Source organism: Drosophila novamexicana, unplaced genomic scaffold (genome assembly GCF_003285875.2).
Source record: "Drosophila novamexicana strain 15010-1031.04,08,12 unplaced genomic scaffold, DnovRS2.1 tig00001292-arrow-arrow-pilon, whole genome shotgun sequence".
Taxonomy (NCBI): Eukaryota; Metazoa; Arthropoda; class Insecta; order Diptera; family Drosophilidae; genus Drosophila; species Drosophila novamexicana.
In genome coordinates, this window is record NW_020824848.1 from 188,825 (window position 1) to 208,283 (window position 19,459).

The 19,459-nt window shown below is 38.1% G+C and overlaps 1 protein-coding gene across 7 annotated transcripts in view; it reads left to right on the forward strand.

Annotated features, from left to right (window-relative positions):
* The window catches only part of LOC115766967 (band 7 protein AGAP004871), a 56,120-nt gene extending 37,180 nt beyond the window's left edge, over nucleotides 1–18,940 (forward strand). For 4 of the 7 annotated variants that reach the window (XM_030711056.1, XM_030711060.1, XM_030711054.1 and 1 more), the window contains 8 exons: nucleotides 2,177–2,212; nucleotides 2,850–2,959; nucleotides 4,192–4,264; nucleotides 4,534–4,616; nucleotides 12,631–12,834; nucleotides 14,397–14,452; nucleotides 16,540–16,720; nucleotides 16,787–18,940. In XM_030711056.1, coding sequence (XP_030566916.1) covers nucleotides 2,177–2,212; nucleotides 2,850–2,959; nucleotides 4,192–4,264; nucleotides 4,534–4,616; nucleotides 12,631–12,834; nucleotides 14,397–14,452; nucleotides 16,540–16,720; nucleotides 16,787–17,119 — 1,076 coding nt within the window. In that variant the 3' untranslated portion in view covers nucleotides 17,120–18,940. The remainder of the gene's footprint in view (nucleotides 1–2,176; nucleotides 2,213–2,849; nucleotides 2,960–4,191; nucleotides 4,265–4,533; nucleotides 4,617–12,630; nucleotides 12,835–14,396; nucleotides 14,453–16,539; nucleotides 16,721–16,786) is intronic. The other 3 variants (XM_030711059.1, XM_030711055.1, XM_030711058.1) reach the window with 1 other exon arrangement.
* Nucleotides 18,941–19,459: the final 519 nt, after the last annotated feature.

Here is a 19,459-nt window from a genome sequence, read left to right on the forward strand (position 1 = left end):
GACAACAACAAGAACAACAACAACAGCAACAACAACAAAAATGACAGCAACAACAACAACAACAACAACGTGACCCATTTTCGTGAGCAAAGCTTTTTGCCAGGGGCTGCTGCTATGACGTATGCGTGCTGGGGGGCCTGAGCGGGGGTGGTCTAAAAGGGTGAGTGGGGGAAGTGAGGGGGGGGGGGGGGGGGGGATGTGGCTCTGACAGCCTCTGGCTAGCTCGGCTGGGTCATTACAAAATTATGACCACACGCTGTTTGCGCTGCCAGCGCGAATTAAGCAACGAAATTTTATTCAAGAATTCAAAGTTTTATCTCATTTGATGGCGGCGATTAAATTGTTGCTAAATATAGAAAAACTTGCAGATGACGTATTCAATTCGTGGAGCTAAAATTAAAATACAAACAAAAAAACGTGTGCTTTTTCTTCCTAATGCAGCACACTTTCTTTGGAAAAAAGTATTCTTGATTAAATTGGTTGTTTTAAGTCAAAGCGCAAGGCTTCATCTTAACATCGGAGTTGTTTTTGCAATTGCGTAGGCAATAGTTGAAGTTACTCAAAAAGTGAAATATCCGAAATATGTGTGTACCATAAAAGAACCTTAATGCCGAGTTTGAGGCTTGTAGCTCTTGTGATTTTCGAGTTATGCCACAGAAAAAAAATCCATATTTATCGATATTAAGGAAATGTGAGAAAATAGACCCGGTCTTATTGGAAATTCGGTGGAACATAGCAAGTCTATTAGGAAATTGGAAAAACATAGCACTTCTGATAGGATTTTTTGAAGCTCCTAACACTTTTACCCATCCTCTCTCATGAGGCCATAAATAATGATATAAGCCATTAAAAGACCTTTCATTCATTCCTTCAGTTATCAAAAAAAGGGAGAATCTGTCGAAACAAATAAGATTAACTCTTTTTGCTAATGAAAAACGCGAATATAATTGAAAGGTCTCAATTATAGTTTTCGTAGACGCTTCCTGCTGCCCTCACCCAGATTTTTGGGTTCAGGGATTAAATATAGATATTTCTTTCATCTTGTACTTAATCAATAATAAGCTAGAGTTAGCGTATTCTGGATGCAGACAAATCATTAATAGGTCCAACATTCGTGCTCCTCAGAGCCTAGAAAATTGAAAAAAAAAGAGCTCTTCTTAGTGCCACATCGAGGCAGGGATAAAATGCTTTCCGAACTTTGCTTCAAGAGTTCCGACAAATCCGACAGGAAAATGGCACCAACAAGAAAATGGGATAAAAAAGGAAAAACTGAACTGCACAAAACCTTTTTGCACTCATTGGTATAGAGTATTAAAAACTTTGAAATGACTCGAGCTGCAGCTGGGCTAAGCCGAAGCTCATGTAACCCATTCCAACTAATTACATTTTGATGCTGGTCTATTTTTAAGGTAGCTACTTGGCCATAAATCTATTACCACACACACACACACACACACACACAGATATACACACACACAAATCGGGGAGACTTTCATTTGTCAGCGGCAACAGTAAGCCACGCCCCGCCGCCCACATCCGCATCCGAAGCATTCAAATCGACGTCAACGCCATTGCAATTATTTCGAAATCAATTTCAATAAAAGTTGGTCCTGGTTCCTGGGCAAATGTTTAACAGCTTGTTGGCTTAACGTGCCACATAAAGGTACCACAAATACCCATCAAAGTTGCGAGCGAGAGTTTCAGCTATTTTCCAGCTTTTCCGCAAGTTCCGAGAGCGGGAGAGAGCAAACGGGAGAGAGGGAGAGAAAAGGCTCGTTAACAACACTTTGCCGACGTTGAGCGTTGGCATTGTTGCAAGTTCTCAATGAACTGTAATTGAAACTGAAAATGGAAAAAAGGGCAAAAAGAAAAAACCACAAGACAAACTGCAACTGCAACTGCAACACGCAGCAAACAGCATTTAAATATGCATGGCATGCAATATTTATTATTTGAAAATTCACTTTAGCTTTAGTTCTAATTAGCTAATTAGTGGCTTTTGCATGCAGCAAATATGGCTCCCGAAAAAAAAAAGAAACTCACCAAATCGAAATCGAAATCGAAAATCAAAAATCAATATAAGACTAGAAAACAGAAAATAGTACGCAGCGTGCCCCCTGCCCATCCTCAAGTCCTATTAATTTTGACAATCGTTTGATTTATCGTATTCTTGCAGATACACAAGCAAAACATTCACATGGATTTCTCTATTGTAAGTCGCACTAATTTGGAACAAATAATGCAAAAGCAGAAAAACAGTTATTCAAACTAAAAAAGATACATTTATTCCCACATCCCGAACAACACACACAGTCTACACAGAACTAATGCTTAACTTTTTTATATAATCTACGATTATTTCTCTATCAGCTACATTTTTTTCTTTTCCTCCAACTCTCGCGCGCTCTTAAGTATGCTACAGTTTTTTCTCTCTCTTTTCATTTCGCATTTTTTATTTCTTGGTGTCTTTTAAAGTGCCCCAGCGTAACACAATTTTTGACTCTCTCGGGATAAACTTGGCCGCCGAAAATGTGCGACTTGTTGCCGCCAGCAAAAACTGAACAATTTTTTTGGCTAGCGACATGTATTTTTTTTCTCTTAGACCGTCGCGAGCCCGTCGATAAATTTACAAATATAAAGCTAAAAAAATATAAATTTACCTATATATACATATTTTTTGTGTGTGTGTGTTTGTGTGTGTGTGTGTTTGTGTGTGTGTGTGTGTTTGTGTTTAAAATTAAACTCAATTTGCAGCATTTGCTCTCTGTCTGTCTCTCGCAAGTCTTGTGTACAGTTGCTGCCACTTTGCGCTATAATTTTCAATTTTCTTGCCACACTCTTTTCCGCAGCGGACGAGGATATCAGCGACAAGGCCTCGACATGCGGCAAATTGCTCATTTTTCTATCCGTGGCACTTGTGATAATGACGCTGCCCTTCAGTCTATTTGTCTGCTTCAAGGTAAGCCCATCAATCAACACCGAAGTCAAGCTCAGACTTGCATATTATTTGAATATATAACATTTGTTTATAAAAAAATCATTAAACTTGTTTAATACTTGACTCATTCACTGACTGATTGAATAAGCACTGACAGATTGACTGACTGATTGATGGATTGATGGACTGACTTACAAAAGTAGTTTTCTGGATTTACTTATAAACTGACTCTTTGACTATCTGATTGATTGCCTGACTCACAGATTGATTGACTTATTGACTGATTGATTTACTGACTGACTGTCTGAATCACCAAATAAATGATTCACTGACGAACACTCCTACTGATCTCCTGACGGACTGATTGACAGACTGATGGACAGACTTACAAAACTGCTTGTCAGGAACTGACTAGTTGACTCAAGGACTGATTGACTTACTGATTGACAGACTGACTGATTTACTGACCGGCTGAATGATTGACAGACGGACTATCTAATTGACATTCTTACAGACTGAATACATGCCGGGCTTACTGGCTGACAGGATAAATGACAAACTGGTTGATAGACGGACTGATTGATAAACGAAATGATTAGCTGATTGGTTGTCCTAAGACTGACTGACGAGACGTTAGCATAAGTAATTGACTGACAGACTGACGGACTCACGGACTGACTGATTGACCGAGTGACTGACTTAAGAAGTGGTTGACTGAAGAACTGATTGATTCTTTGACTAGTTGGTTGACTTACCGACCGGCAGAATAAATGACTGAATAACGGACACTGATTGACCATCCAACTGATTGACGGACTTATTAAATGACCAATTGACTGATTGCCTCACGTACTGACTGATTGACCGAGTAACTGACTTAAGAACTGACCGACTGACGGACTGTTTGATTGACCTTCTGATTGGCTGAATGACTGGCTGACTGAAGGACAGAGTTAAGATTGACCTACAAACTAAATGGCTGACTGATAGAATGACGCACAGATTGACTAAGTATCTGCACTATTTAATTTCACGTGAAATGAAAGCTGAGCTATACAGATAAACTATTCATTAAGAATTCAGGAGCATTTCTACGAATAAAATCCGTATACTTTATACTTTATGCAGTGCTCATGATTGCAGCTCACATTTTACTCAAATTTTGCTCTCTCTCTCTCTCTCCCCCCCCCTCTCTCCCCCTCATTCTGTGTCTCTCGCCCTGCTCTGCCTGCTTATCCTCTCGTATTTTACAGGTGGTGCAGGAGTACGAGCGCGCGGTTATCTTTCGCCTCGGCCGCCTTATGCAGGGCGGCGCCAAGGGTCCAGGTGAGTTACGGAGGGGCAAGGTGTTCAGGCTTGGCTATGCGAATTCAAGTACCGACTGGCGACAAGAATTTGTGTTAATTGCTGCACTTGCTCCAAATTAGCGCTAACTTTTTGGGGGCCACACCGCGTCGAATGGCAGCTGCTGCTGGCGTCACATTTGTCGCCCTCCACTCAGCAGATTAGTTTGCTTAAATACTACTACTCTACTACTCTACTCTCTCTTTCTCTCTCTCTCTCCCTTTCTCTCTCTCTCCATGCTTTATTCGCAGGCATTTTCTTCATACTGCCCTGCATTGACTCGTATGCACGCGTGGATTTGCGTACTCGCACCTACGATGTGCCACCGCAGGAGGTAAGTCTGCAGCAGCGGCAACAACTTTTCGTTTGTGTGTTGTTGTTGTTGTTCTTAATTCACACACAAACACATACACATACTCATAAATTCAGACACACATGTCAAGCTAAAACTTGACCATTTAAATGCTGCTCAGTAAAAGTGAAAAACTTAAAACAAGTATAAGAAATTTTTTTAAGCTTTTGCCACACGAAATTTTGTTAAACAACAATTTTGTTTTTGTGTTGGCCCCAAATGCACAAATACACACAGCTACAATTACAGTTAGACACACACACACACACACATACGCGCACATACACACTCGCAGGATACGCAACTGGAGCGTAAATTACGCATACGCAACGTTTTCTTTGCCTTTGTTACGTTTCCTTTTGCATAACTCTCTGTGTGTGTGTGTGTGTATTTTCTTTTCCGTGCGTTGTTGTTCTTGTTATTGTTGTTTTTCTTGTTGTCGTCGCATGTCACGCTGTTTACTTTGGCTTACATTTCAGTTTGCTTTTCTTTTTGCGTTTTCCTGCGTAACAGTGTTTCCTTCTTCAGCAGCTTCACTCTATTTCGCTCTCTCTCTCTCTCTCGCTATCTCTTTCTCTCTTGCTGCCCACCTCTCTGTCTTTAACTTTTCACAAACAGCTAAGATACTTTTCCAAACACACACACGCACACGCACAGCAACAACAACAAAAACTGGCCAGAAGCAGCAGCGGCTGCTGCGTTTTTTCTTTCTTGTATTTTTTGCATTTGCTCACTTTTCCTTTTGCATTTTGTTACGTTTTGTGGGCGTGCCACAAACACACACACACAGACAGCGAAACTATAATGTTGTTGTTTGTAGCCTTGTTGTATTTGTTATATGTTTCAAATGTTGCTTATATGTATGACACTTACTGTCCTAAAAACTATTTAATTAATATCATAATTGTCTTTGGTGTGTACTAGACCATCACACACACACACACACACACTGACACCAACAATACTCCAGAACAAAAGCGCGTTCCCTTTATTTAAGTTCATTTTTCTAGTGCATTTGTCGAGTCCCTTTTATTTATTAGCTTTTATCATATCGAGCTCATATCCATAAGTACATTTAAGTGCAACATCTCAAACTCAGAATAAAATAGAGAAACAGAGTTGGCGTCACGTGGAGCAAACACAATTGCTGCATTCTCTCGCTGCCTTTCGTAAGCTCCATAACCTATATAGCTTTATTTTTATGATGCCCTGAACACACTGCCCATAGACAAAAGGGGATACGAGCAACTGTATTTAACAGACAGAAGTCGATAAGGCAATATCTATCTGTCTGTTTGTTTGTCTCGCAAACAACAAAAGTTAAAGCTTTCCGATATCTTCTGGCTTTTTCATAATATCGATAAATATCGATTTCGAGACAAGGTTTTTCAGATGGAACTGGAGTATTATGCAAACTAGGTACAATAAACTTGCTATGCAGGGTCTTGTATGGTTTATACAGACTAAGAATACTTCACTTCTGACAAAAGAAATAAATTATATTCTTATTAAAGTATAGAGTATTGTGCTTTGATATACACACACATATATATGCCTTATGTATGCATAAAAAACTTCATAAAGATCGGACAATAAGGTTCGAAGATACTGAAGAACAAATTCTTATAGTTTCTATAGTTTCTGAGGCTAAGGGAAAACGGAGCACAGGTAACTGATAGAATTGTGAAGGCAGCTCGCAGGGTATCGCCTAGTCTGGCACAACCGACTGGAGTACTCGGTGTTGCCCAACTTTGCACATTTGCAGCTTCCGCCAACATTTGCATTTTTATTCACATTTCGGTTCGTTTTTTATTTCGGATTCAGTTCAGTTGACTTTTGGGTTTCTCCGCTTTTTTTTCTCTCTCTCTTATTTTTTTCTGTAAAACGCATGAAGGACACTGCGGCAATGCCCTCAGCAGTCGCTGAGCTGAACTTTTTACTCCCTTTATAGATATTCGTTTTTTTTTTAACCATAAGCGTCATCTTGTTGTTGTTGTTCTTGTTGTTGTTGTTGTGTGTGTGGAAAGTGCATACGAAATGATATCGTGTCGCATTCATCTATCATTTATGTAAAGTCTTTAGTTAGTTGTTTGGTGTCTTTAACTTCAACTTATTACAATTTGCATAGTTGAAAATCTCTGATTGTGTTTTGCAATTAGAAACGCAAAAAAAAAACAACCAAAAAAAAGCAAATGCTAAGCATATCAACTGAAACCGATTCTCTGTGTTCAGCCGAGCACTTAATGCACACTGTACAGACTTCTGCTAATTGGTGGGCGGGTGGCCAAGGGGCGTGGCAAATCGAAAATAAAAAAATAACGCAACAACCTGAACCTTAACTGAACAGCACAAATCAAAGGAAACAAAATTGGCTGAAACTGAAAATGTATGTGAAATGTTTGTTCACTGAACACAGGGTATACACAAAATGTTCCACCCGTACACACACACACACACACACACACACACAGTCCCATAGACAGAAGACACACACGCACACACACATACCTATGGCCACATAGCTTGGGTCTTGTGCAGCTGAAAAGTATGCAACAGAAAGCTGGCTAAACACACACTGAAAGAAATTTTGAGTGTAAAAATACCTTTAACCACTTGAATGCACACACAAAGCTGCCCTCAACAACCCAAGCTGTCTATCTCCCTCACTCTTCCGTCTCTCTCTCTCTTTCTCTCTCTATCTATCTCTCTCTCTCTGTGTAATTTTAACTCTGTCTTGCTCACTCGCCCGCTCGAACTTATGCTAAGCAGCTCTATAAACTGCTTAGCTTTATCTAACTCTCTCTCTCTCTCTCTTTCTCTCTCTCTCTCTCTGTCTATCTAACCCACGCTCTGTATCTCTTACTCTATATATACCTCTATATATATATATGTACCGATTTTCGTTTTGAGCTATGTTAGTTTTGTTTAGCGAAACAATTGTTTTTGATCAACCCTAACAAAAACCAAAAAAAAAAAACAAAACCTCTCCGAAGACAAGCAAAAAAAAATATGTATTTACACAAACTCAAACCAAAATGCACTTAATTTTTGATACACCCCCCTCTCACCCGATCCTTCGATTAAGCGTTCGAATAATTTTTGAGAGCATGCTAAATATATATATATATTTCCATAAATGTCTATTCTAAAAAAGCTTTCTAACTGTCAAAACTAAAACTTAAATAAAACAAAAATCAAAAGTATAAAAAAATGACAAGTTCTTAAAACTCGTACTCACACACACACACACACACACACGCATACAAACACACACATATATTGTTGGATTAAAATTATGTACAAGTACGAATCGAAATTGAACATCCCACATTTTATGAGTACAGTTTTGGTTTAGTTCTCGACTCACACACACACACACACACTCACATATACTCGATCGTATATACATTGCTTTAGTTTCGACAAACATAAGAATTATATTCGTATATTGTACTTACCACTAACTAAATAACCGTTAACATTTGATCTGTTTGAGCACTGGCGAAGGACGCTATAACGTACGCACCCCAACAATAATGATCATGAATTAGCATATATATCTATATATATATATATATACATATACACAAATATATATATGTATATATACCATCCGAATATATATATATAGCCATATATGCCGACCAATACAATTATATGTATATATATCAAGCAAGCAATCCATGTCGAGTTCATCTATGTGTGTTTTGCGTGGTTTAGGCTGTTTAAATGTGGGTACACCTAACTTAACTCGAACAACTATCAATAAATAAACCAAATCGAAGAGAAAACAAAAGAAAACAAAAGTAAAATCAATTTCGCACGCATGAAAAACGAGAAAAAAAAAAGAGAAGCTGCCGTCACCGCCGCCGCCCGCCCGGGTCTAGCTAGAGCAAGTCCAACCCCCAGCATAAAACGTAGAGCCCGTACTCAACTAGCATATATATCTATATCTATATATATATATATAAATCATATAGCATATGCATATGAATATACAGCAATTAGTTGGCGCACTTCGCTGTTGCAGCAACGCCCCAAAGAATGCATCGAACCAGCGCCCTACCCAGTTCTTCCCACTCTCTAACTCAACACTATTGCTATCTCTATCTATCTCTCTCTCTCACTCAATCAATATATAAATATAGATGCCAAAGCTTTAGTCAGTGCATCCAGTCTAGCTATATCTATTTTTCAGTTGAAATATGATTTACATTTGAATTTGAATATTATGAAAAATAAACTAGAAAATCGAAATCGAATTGAAAATCGGAAACACCGACGGCCGAACTGTGCAAATTGTAATAAATGATAAATGATTATACAGTTATATATATATATACCTATATATATATATATATATATATCTACAATTTCTCGAAGCTCATTAGTTTAGCTGTTACAGTGTATAAACAAATATGTATGAAAATTGTTAAAAATCTATCTTTGTTTGTTTGCGATTTACCAGCGATTTTTTTAATACTATAAAATTATTAATTAAAAGAAAATTTATCATTTTTCTATTGTTCAATTATATTCCATTGTTCTCTTGTTTAAGCTACATGCCATGCACACACACACACACACACACACACATACACCTTTGCAATTTCAACAGTTCACAGCCAATTTATTCCACCTACTATCCCAAACACACACACTCGTACACACACACTGAACACGTTGAACACAGTCAACTATTGTTCGAATTTTAAGCCATTGTTCTTGAAAATTGATTTAGATTTAGAGAGCTGAATAGACAACGCTTTTGGCCCTTTAAGCCACCGCTTTATAAAAAAACCCAACTGAATGCACATCAAACAAATTAACCTCAACTAAACTAAGCAGACCTGGTTCAATAAATTTTAAGCAGCTTTTATAGGGGCAAAAAAAACGCGCAGGTAAGAGTGCTTGAGGCTGAAGTGCCCGACTACGACATACACTCTATAAGCAATGCGTTCCTAATTACCTTCCATGCTTACAGTCCGATATTAATGAAAAATGGCATAGTAAAGTATGTAAATACCAAATACATGGAGGTATTCAAGAAGTGAAATATCTGTGATATGCATATGTTACACGAAGTTTGGCGTACTTAGCGCTTATATTCCTCGGGATATACCCAAAAATGCATGAAACAAAATCGATATTTATCGATATTTAGAGAATTTGAGCAGATATCGAAAAATGTTTAGCTTGTTTGCGTACATATAGAAATATATTTGACTCTATAAAATCTCAAGTCTATATTATTTGTATATTCCGAGCGATATTTAGATCCAGATCGTCCTGATCAAGAACATATATACCTTATAGGCTATAATTATAAGACCCCCTTCAACCATTCATTTTCAATGAACTCCAGTATCTGCGAATGGCTAACTTTAAAAACCCCGCGCCTGCTTTATATTAAATTAAGTATACGCCCAGTTGTGCATTGAAAAGTTTGCAAGTTTCGCTCATGTTCAGTTGATTTTTATGCTAATATTGAAATTTGTTTGGCCGCAAAAGAAGTTAAATAAAAACTCTTGAGCATCGGCCGCCAAAACGACACTAAACAACATTGACACCCGGCCCAGAGTGTGCCATAAAAATAAAAAGGCGGTCTAGACGCCCCCGAAAAAAGAAAAACTGAATTGGCCCGAAATGTAGCCGGCTCGTAAAATGCTTCAACTTGTGCGCTGGCCAAAACGCAAACGCCAAAAACTTTTGCCTTTTGTGCAAATAGTTTTGATGGGGAGCTTTCCGCTTTTAGTTTGAGTCTTAGTTGGGGTTCGCCTTTTGGGGCAGGGCATCAAAATAGAGCAATTTGATTTCAGGCAACGACAGCTTGGGCTGAGTGAGAAGGAAGAAGCCGCCGCAAGGAATAAAGGACCCAAATACATGTACAAAAGAAAACATTTCGCTATCGCTACCTCCACCCGCTCCCCAGATCTCTCTCTCTCTCTCTCTTTCTCTCTCTATCGTTCTCTCTCTCTGTCTCTATCGTTCTCACTCGCTCTCTCTCTCTCTCAATCTTTCCCTCTCTCTCTCTCTCTCTCTCTCCCTGTCTCTTGTGCGTAATATCTATAAACATTTCAAATAACAATTTAACGCATTTTGGTTTATTTTCTTACGTTAATTTCGTCGTTTTGTCATTTGCCACATTTTGTATACAACTAAGCATATAAGTATGTAATATATAGACGACATATATATGTATATATATACGATTTGATTTTGTGCAATAACCATACCTATATCTTATACACTGTAACTTCAAAACTCTTGAGTTTGCTCCACGTATCGCTATCGAGCTCATATCACGAAAATAAAAACAAAATAAATGTTACAAAAAGAAATTGCTTGAAGTACAAACAAGTATCTTGTATCTTGTCCAGCACAAAGCGCTTGACTTAAGCCAAAAGTTAAAGCTTCAAATGCAATAAGCAAAACAATACAAAATGGCTTTCTGTATGGCACACACATTTAACACACACTCACACACATACATGTCAAAGCAATAATCAAAATAAAAGCCACGATTTCGCTTCGTCTGTCGAGCATATTGTGCAGTCTCTCTCTCTCTTTCTCGCACTCACTGTTTGTGTGCTTGCGTCTCTGTCTGGCTTCAAAGTTTGCACTTTGCACTTAGTCCAAACTAAAGAAAAGACCACAATCACGTCCAAGTGCAGCGCCATCTGAAGACGCTCCAGTCAAGTGCATACCGTGTGCATTATGCCATTCTAAGCAAAAGTGCACAGCAGCAGCAGCCACTAAATTATTCATCTAGATGCAAGATACAAGCCAAGCACAGATAAATATAAAGATACAACTACAACGAACCAACACAAACAGTTTTCTTCGGCGCACCGAAGACTACATACCCTTGCAGACACATAAATGTTGTAGGATTATTCAGGTTAATAACATGGCATTAAGGGATTTCTTCACTTTTTACTCTCCGACTTATCTGTATACAATCCCCGACCGTAACAATCTGACGCTTCTTAACAACACTTCTGCTTGGCAGATTGCTTAACATAAGACTTAACAGCAAGCTTAACACATGACACAACATAATACTTTACATAAATGGGATCTGCTGCTAAAATAACTAAGTGAGACTTCAGAATTTTGTCTTTCGTGCAATGAGAGTGAGACGTTAGTTACAACAATTAAATGTTCGATCGTAATATTCTAACGGATAAGCTGTGAAATTTCAACTGTAGCTAACATACGTAATGAAAAAGGACGCTAAGAAGAAGCTTCTATAAATTCCACGTGCAAGAGAGTGAAAATTTTGCGGTAAATGTTTATATTAATTTTTTGTTTACCTTCCGCTCCGACTTTAATTGGCTTACCCAGACGTGTTTGAAACATTTTTTCGAGACGTGTTTTCCACAATTGCATTTAGAAATTTCATCCGCAACTGTAAAAAAGAAAAGACAAAAGGTAACATGAAAGTTTTTTGTGTGTCTTCCGATCGATTTGCAAAATAAATTAAACAATTTTCATATGATATTGTAGTCCAATACTTTGATCAATTGTTAGGTGTAAAATGAGGCTTGGGCTTAAAAATGTTTTATAAGATATTTAGAATAGCAATAAAGGTTGTGTCTTACCTGATGTTGATCGATGGTTCCTCTCTGAGTTATATGATATAGTTGTCCGATAGACACTTCATGTGCTATACTTGAAGATGTCTCCTTAAGCGGGTTACATATATCCTGGAAAACTGTTAATACTCAATGCAAGGGTATACAAAACTAAGACTTAAACACACACACACACACTTGTGTAGTCGCAGCTTTGTGCTTATGTGTGACAGCAATAACAAGCATAATCTAAATAAAAGAATAACAAACAAAAAGCAAAGCAACAAAAGAAACACAATAAAAATAATAATAAGCGAAAGAAAGCACGCAAATATAGAGACAAGCAAATGAAAAAGAAAACAATGATAAAGATAAAGAGAACAAAAAAAAAAAACAATCCCACCCACTGCATCTTGTAGGTTCTGACAAAGGATAGCGTTACGGTTTCGGTGGATGCAGTGGTTTACTATCGCGTATCAAATGCAACCGTCTCTATAGCGAACGTGGAGAATGCTCACCATTCGACCAGACTACTGGCACAGACTACTCTACGAAACACAATGGGAACTCGGCATTTGCATGAGATACTCAGCGAGCGTATGACGATTTCCGGCACCATGCAGGTGAGTGAAACAATTGCAGCTAACCTGCAGCCCCCGTCCAGACCAGACCACACCAGACCAGACCAGCCCTTTGCCCCGTTTAGCACGTAATTGACTTATGTGCCCCCGACATGTGCCACCTGCCACTTGCCACTTGCCACTTGCCACAAAGGAGGCCGCAGCTGCTGCTGCTGCTGCTGCTGCTAATTATTCAGCGACTTTAAGACTTTTGTGCACACAACTGAAAGTCTAAATAATAATTGCTAATTGCAATTTTGCAGCAGCTGCCAAAATGAAAAGGGAATCAAATAAAGCCTGGCCAACGGCATCTTTTACAGTTGCAAATCAAAACGTGCTCTACACTCAGAAATATTAATATCCAGAAGATATTTTTTCTATTGAAAAAAACTTTGCAACATTTGTAAAATGTCTTCGAAAGCATTTCGTATAGCATTTCTACAACAGAGAGAAATTAATTCTATTTTGCAATCATAGAACATTTTCAACATAAGGCATAGCATTTTCTGCAGTTCTAGAATTATTTCCACCATCTTTTGATGCACTTTATCAATTAAACTTAGAGTCGATTTCCACATGTCGAAAAACAAAGAAAGAAATGGATAACCTTATAGGAAAACTTAAAAAACATAAGAAACAATTATGTTTTTCCAGCTGTTCTCAGAAAACTCTCCATTAAGAAAAGTTGAAAGCAAATGAAATATGACCTTAAAAGACCCTGAAGACCCTAAATTACACTTAGAAAATGATAAAAATCGGTTATGTATATATAAAAAGAAAGTTCAATTGCGAGCAAACCAAGTTCAATAAAAAAGATTCCACTGTTAAAAGAATTACTTAAAATATTCAAAGAGGTTTAACTCCATGCAAAGACAAGCTATGATAACAAATATAGGAAAAATAAGTTTAAAACAGAGCAGTTATTCACACGACATTAAAAAGGCAATGAAATATTTCCTATGATTGTAATATGCATGAATTTCCTCTCAGTGTATAAATACACTATGCTGAGCATCGCATATATCGGCGCAGACGGGCAAACAGCTGCCAACTTAACCCAAATCGTTGCTTCTAGCTTCGGCTTCAGCTTCAGCAATTTGTTCGCTTTATTTATTTATTTTTTTATGGCCATATGAAAAATAGTTCAAAATCAGGCTGAAACTCATGTCAGCTGCGGCAGCTGCTGCTGCCACGTCGAGCATGGCCAGGAATGCCAAGTTGGCAACTCGTTTGCCGTTAGACGCAGCCAAATGCTGCAGTTTTCTCTGCTTTGGCGGTTTCAAGGATTCTGCAACGACCCACAAAACAATATGAGAATGAAAAAAAAAAGAAGAAGAAAAACCCCAAAAAAAAGCAAGAAAATTGTGAAAATGTGAAAAGCAAAAACCATCACAGTTAACAGCATGAAAAATGTGTGTAAACAAAAACTAATGTGTTTCTACTGCTATTTTCAACACACACACACACACACACACCTACATTAATTTTCGACACACACTCACACACACCGACACACATGCTCTCACACACCTGCCACAACGTTATGTGGGCCAAATCATAAACAGGTTCAGCTCGACGAAGCCACCGATGCTTGGGGCATCAAAGTTGAACGTGTTGAAATGTAAGTAGTGCAACTTTTTCTATCACACACACACACACACACACACACACACACACACACTTGCACACGCACAGCCTTTACACACAAAGGTTTCTATGTCAAAATGTAGGTGGTGTGCCATTATGTTGGCAGCCTTTTATTACACCGACCAGCGGGGTTAGGGGCGGATGCCGAGGCAGGGGGTTGCCTGGCCTTTGTCTGCCATCACAGTTGTTGCCTTGTTGTAATTTATTATTAGCCGCGCTGGGACAAGTGGATGAGCCAGCTGCTGCTTCAGTTCCAGCTCCAGCTAAAGTCTAAGCGACAGCTGCTGCTGGCCAGTGTTGCCGAGGGACGGTGCAAAAAATTACCAGCCAAATGCAATTTTAGAAAATAGCTAGATAATTGTGACGTTGAAGAGACTGCTTCAGCTTCAGCTATAGCTAAAGCTTCTGGCCAGTGTTGCCGAAGAACAGTTGAAAAAAGTATTAGACGAATGCAGTGCGAAATAATAGTTAGATAATTGTTATAAGCATAGATAGGGGGAAGAAGTGGAAGGTCCAGCTTCAGGCTAGTGTTGCCGAGTCGTTAAAAAACGTAGTAGCTAAATTCAATATAAGGAAACAGCCGAAAGAGCTGTATTAACCCAAAAAATAGGTTTAGTGAGCAGCCAAAAAGTAGCTTAAGCTGTTTAAATTTCAGCTGTTTCACGACACGCTCTAAAGCCAAATAAAACTAGAAAATAGCTAAAATGTCAACAGCTGCTGCTGGCGCTGGTCTAAGCCGACTGACAGCTTGACAAATACATGACCAACAAAATGGCGAACAAGAGCAGCAGCAACAGCAACAACAACCGCAGCAACAACAACCACAACAACAACATTGACAACCTCAACAACATTCTGTGGTCATGTCCCAGCGGCTGCACTGGCCCAAACAACTTGACGCATTTTGTGTTGTTGTTGTTGTTGCTGTTGTGGCTTAGCAGCGGCCACGCCCTTTAGTCGCATTTTGTCCATGAAAATTGTTACATTTTTACGACAGTCTTAGGCTTCAATTTTGTTGCTCATGTTGTCCGGCGAACAATTTTTATGAAATTAATCAGGCGATAAATTTCTTTGTCAAGGCCAATAAAATATGAACATGACATTTTATGGTAAATGTTGTGGGTGTTAGTCGGACAAAAAGAAGAAAACGCAAGACAAGTATATGTTGCAAAACCGCACGTGGAATACCCTTAAAAGATGTGATAGGCAGTAGTTTGATATTGTTGGGATTTTGCTTGGCATTTCAATTCTTGTCAATGTTAAGAATGCTTTATACATTTACAATAAGTAGGAAAAGCTCGAAGATCAAATACCCTTGTGGACCGGACCATTAGGTATATGGGTTAATAAAATACTTTTAAAGAAACGAATTACTTTCGAACAATGTTTCCTACAGGAGTCTAATGAATCAAATTAAATAAGAGCTTACAGATAATTTAGGTTATTGAGGAAGGAATAAAAAACTGAGCTTCGGGAGCTTTATGATACAGTATATAGTTAAAATATTGAGAGATTAGCTTTCGCATTAAAGTAGAAGGGAGATGTAATCTATATCGACTCGGTCTTGATACTTATGAAGAATATATTTAAGCGCTTTGGGCTCACGGACATTACGTAACACATTTCTTTATAAAATAAATAAACTGTTCTTTGTAAGATTCTACAAAGCAGACTCATAAAACGGTCTGCAAAACCTCTAGGCAATCTGCTTTATTCAAAAAGTATTCGTTTAAATAGAGCTCACATTAATCATGAATACGGCCTAGAGAAGAAAAAAGCGGCATTAGCCTAATGACCTTAAATGTTGCGCGCCTGACCAAGGCTGAGCCTTAAATGCGTCTCATTTGGCAATGAAACAGTTCAGTTTTCAATTTAAAGAACATGCACATAGCCACCGAGTGGGGTTGCCCCACACCCTTGGAATAGCCTTACATTGTAGTCGTTGCATGCCACTCGCATATTTTCTGAATCAGTTTACAGCGACACGAGTCTGCCTGCGGCGGTTTGTAAGTGCAAATGGCTAATCTAAGTTCCTTCCTCTTCCTGAACGCACCTGAACAGCAAGGATGTGCGTCTGCCCGTGCAACTGCAGCGCGCAATGGCCGCCGAGGCGGAGGCAGCGCGTGAGGCGCGCGCCAAGGTGATTGCCGCCGAAGGTGAGCAGAAGGCATCACGAGCGCTGCGCGAGGCATCCGAGGTGATTGGCGATTCGCCGGCAGCGCTGCAGCTGCGCTATCTGCAGGTAGGCGTGGCCATTGAACTCGCTTCCCTTTAACTATACTTATATATTGCATTGATTTATGGCCAGACACTCAACACCATATCCGCGGAGAAGAACTCGACGATTGTGTTCCCGCTGCCCATCGACTTGATAACGTATTTCCTGAAAACATCGGAGGCGTCCTCTCAACAGAATGCGGCTGCAGCCGTCGCAGCGCAGCAGCAGGTGCAGCTGCAGCAACAACAACAGCTGCTGCAACAGCAGCAGCAACTGCATCAGCAGCAGCAGCAATACTCGCCGTCGCCCCAGATGCTGCAGGAACCGGCGCTGCAGCTGCAAATGCAGCCACAGCCACAGCAGCCGCAGCAGCAGCAGCAGCAACAATACCAGCAGACGCAGCAGATCTCGTCGGCAATGTAAATGCAAAGGAAAACCAACCCCAAAGGAAAAGTTTCGGCATTGCCGAATCATGAATGAGGTGCACAAGTTAAAAGAAAGAAGGAAGCGCCACTGCCATGTTAATTAACATAGCCTTAACAGTATGTTCAGCAGTTAACATTCTTAGCTGTGCAGCGCATTCCACACCCATATGAAACACACACACGCACACATCTACACTCAACACATACAACGATTCCGAATAGAATCAAAAACTTAGTTGTAGGTACCATTAAGTGCGATTTCAAATGCATTGATTCCACAATATGGAAAAGTCAGGAGTACTATTTATCAAATATAATGCAGACCATTATTTTCACATAATGGAAAAGTCAGGAGTACTATTTATTAAATATAAAATTTAGACCAATTAGGGTCTTAGGCAAGCAAACCCGTAACGACTAGTGAAAATTCTAAAACCAACCAGTTTTGAGAATATTAAAATGAATTACACCAATTAGCATAAAAGACAGTGTTGAAAATTGCTAAACTTGTCATTTTCATGCCAAAAGCTAGCTAAAAATTGAATCCCCATTTTTAGCTGGAAAATGGCTGAATGGACATATTGGATAATACATTTTGCGATACTCAAAAATGGTTGGTTTGGTTTTGAATTTTCGTCAAATCTAGTTGTGAAATGTTAAGTAGAAGAAGATGCAACAAAAAAAAAACGCTGTCGAAATGTGTTTTTGTAAATGTTTAGCCTATAAGATGTTAATACGTGGTTATCCATAGCAAAAACAATACATATAGTCCAGACAAACGATAGGTAAATTTCTTATATATATATATAATATATATGCGTGTATATATATGACATACATACACGTACACAGACATACTCGTAATGCATTTACAATTTGATCTATAGCTGTATGTACCGATTGTGATAGAACAATTTGTACAGCTCGTTAGCTGTGGCGCATAAACCGAATCTAGTTGAAATGTTTCAGAAAATAAAAAACAAAAAGAACTTTAAGATTGTACATCTATATGGCCATATAGAAAGGAATACTACATATACACTACATATAATCAAGTACTGGATATATATAATAAAATATATATGTGTGGTAAAAGGAATACAAATACAATAGAACTACCGACCTATATAGTATATATATATATATATATACAGAGTTCATCGGACGACAGCCAGTTGAACGAATTCGCTTTCAACAGCTGCCTTATAAGTACTATATGTATATGAATAATACCTACCAATAAACTTACAAAAACCCAAAAACAACATAATCGACGACTTTCTCAAACACATATACAATAAATAAATGTAATACGAATTTATTGTACATACAATAACCAAAAAAAAAAAAACGATATCGATAGACAGAACTGTTTTACCCCATACTTAATAGAACTTTATAGTATATATATATATATATATATATACGGATTGAATATATAGTACGGAAATTCTGCTCATGTGTTGCATCTCATTGCTGCAATCGCCAGTTACGTATCCAATTATTGTAGGGTTTATCAAAATCGAAATTCGAACTCAAATTCAATGTCAAAATATCAAATTCAAATTTGCAATTGCTTAGATAAATTTGCCTGTAGTGTTCATTCCAAGTCAGATCTCACAAGAGTATACTTTTTAGCGCACTTCATTAAAATTATCAATAAATTCTATATGCATACATTTAAACAAATATGAAAAATTCAATAATCAATTACATGCAACATACAAACATACATACGAGTATTAATTATGTACATTTTTGCCTTTGAAACAATTTTTAAACGAAACGATTTCATTATTACTTATATATACATACTTATATATTCAAACGGGAAACGTACAATAATAATAAAATTATGCAACTTTTTTGGCATCCAAAAAAGCGAAAAACACAAAAAGCAATTTGTTTTATTTATATTAAGTCTTATTAACTCGGCACTAATTAAAAATAAAGTGTCGGTATATCGTATATTCTTAAAAATGTATTACTCTCCGCATAATTCTTCGTAATATTGTCCATGGGTTAAGGACAATCTTTGAAAGAAATGCAGCAAATTTGATAAGACTTAAGATTGATATAGATAAAAATAAAGCTATAGGAATATGAACAAACAATAGAGACTATTGCGTATATTAAATACATTTTTAAAAATATGGCTTACGCCTTTTTGTATATAAATGAGGAGAATTGTATAATCATTTTTACGTGAATTTTGACCAAGAATAATGTAACCAGATTGATCCTGAGGCCAAACCATGAGCACAGAGCCAAACCTCGCAAAAATCGAAAGAGATTTGACCGAGTTATGGAGGTGGGAAATTTAGACCCATGTCTATAT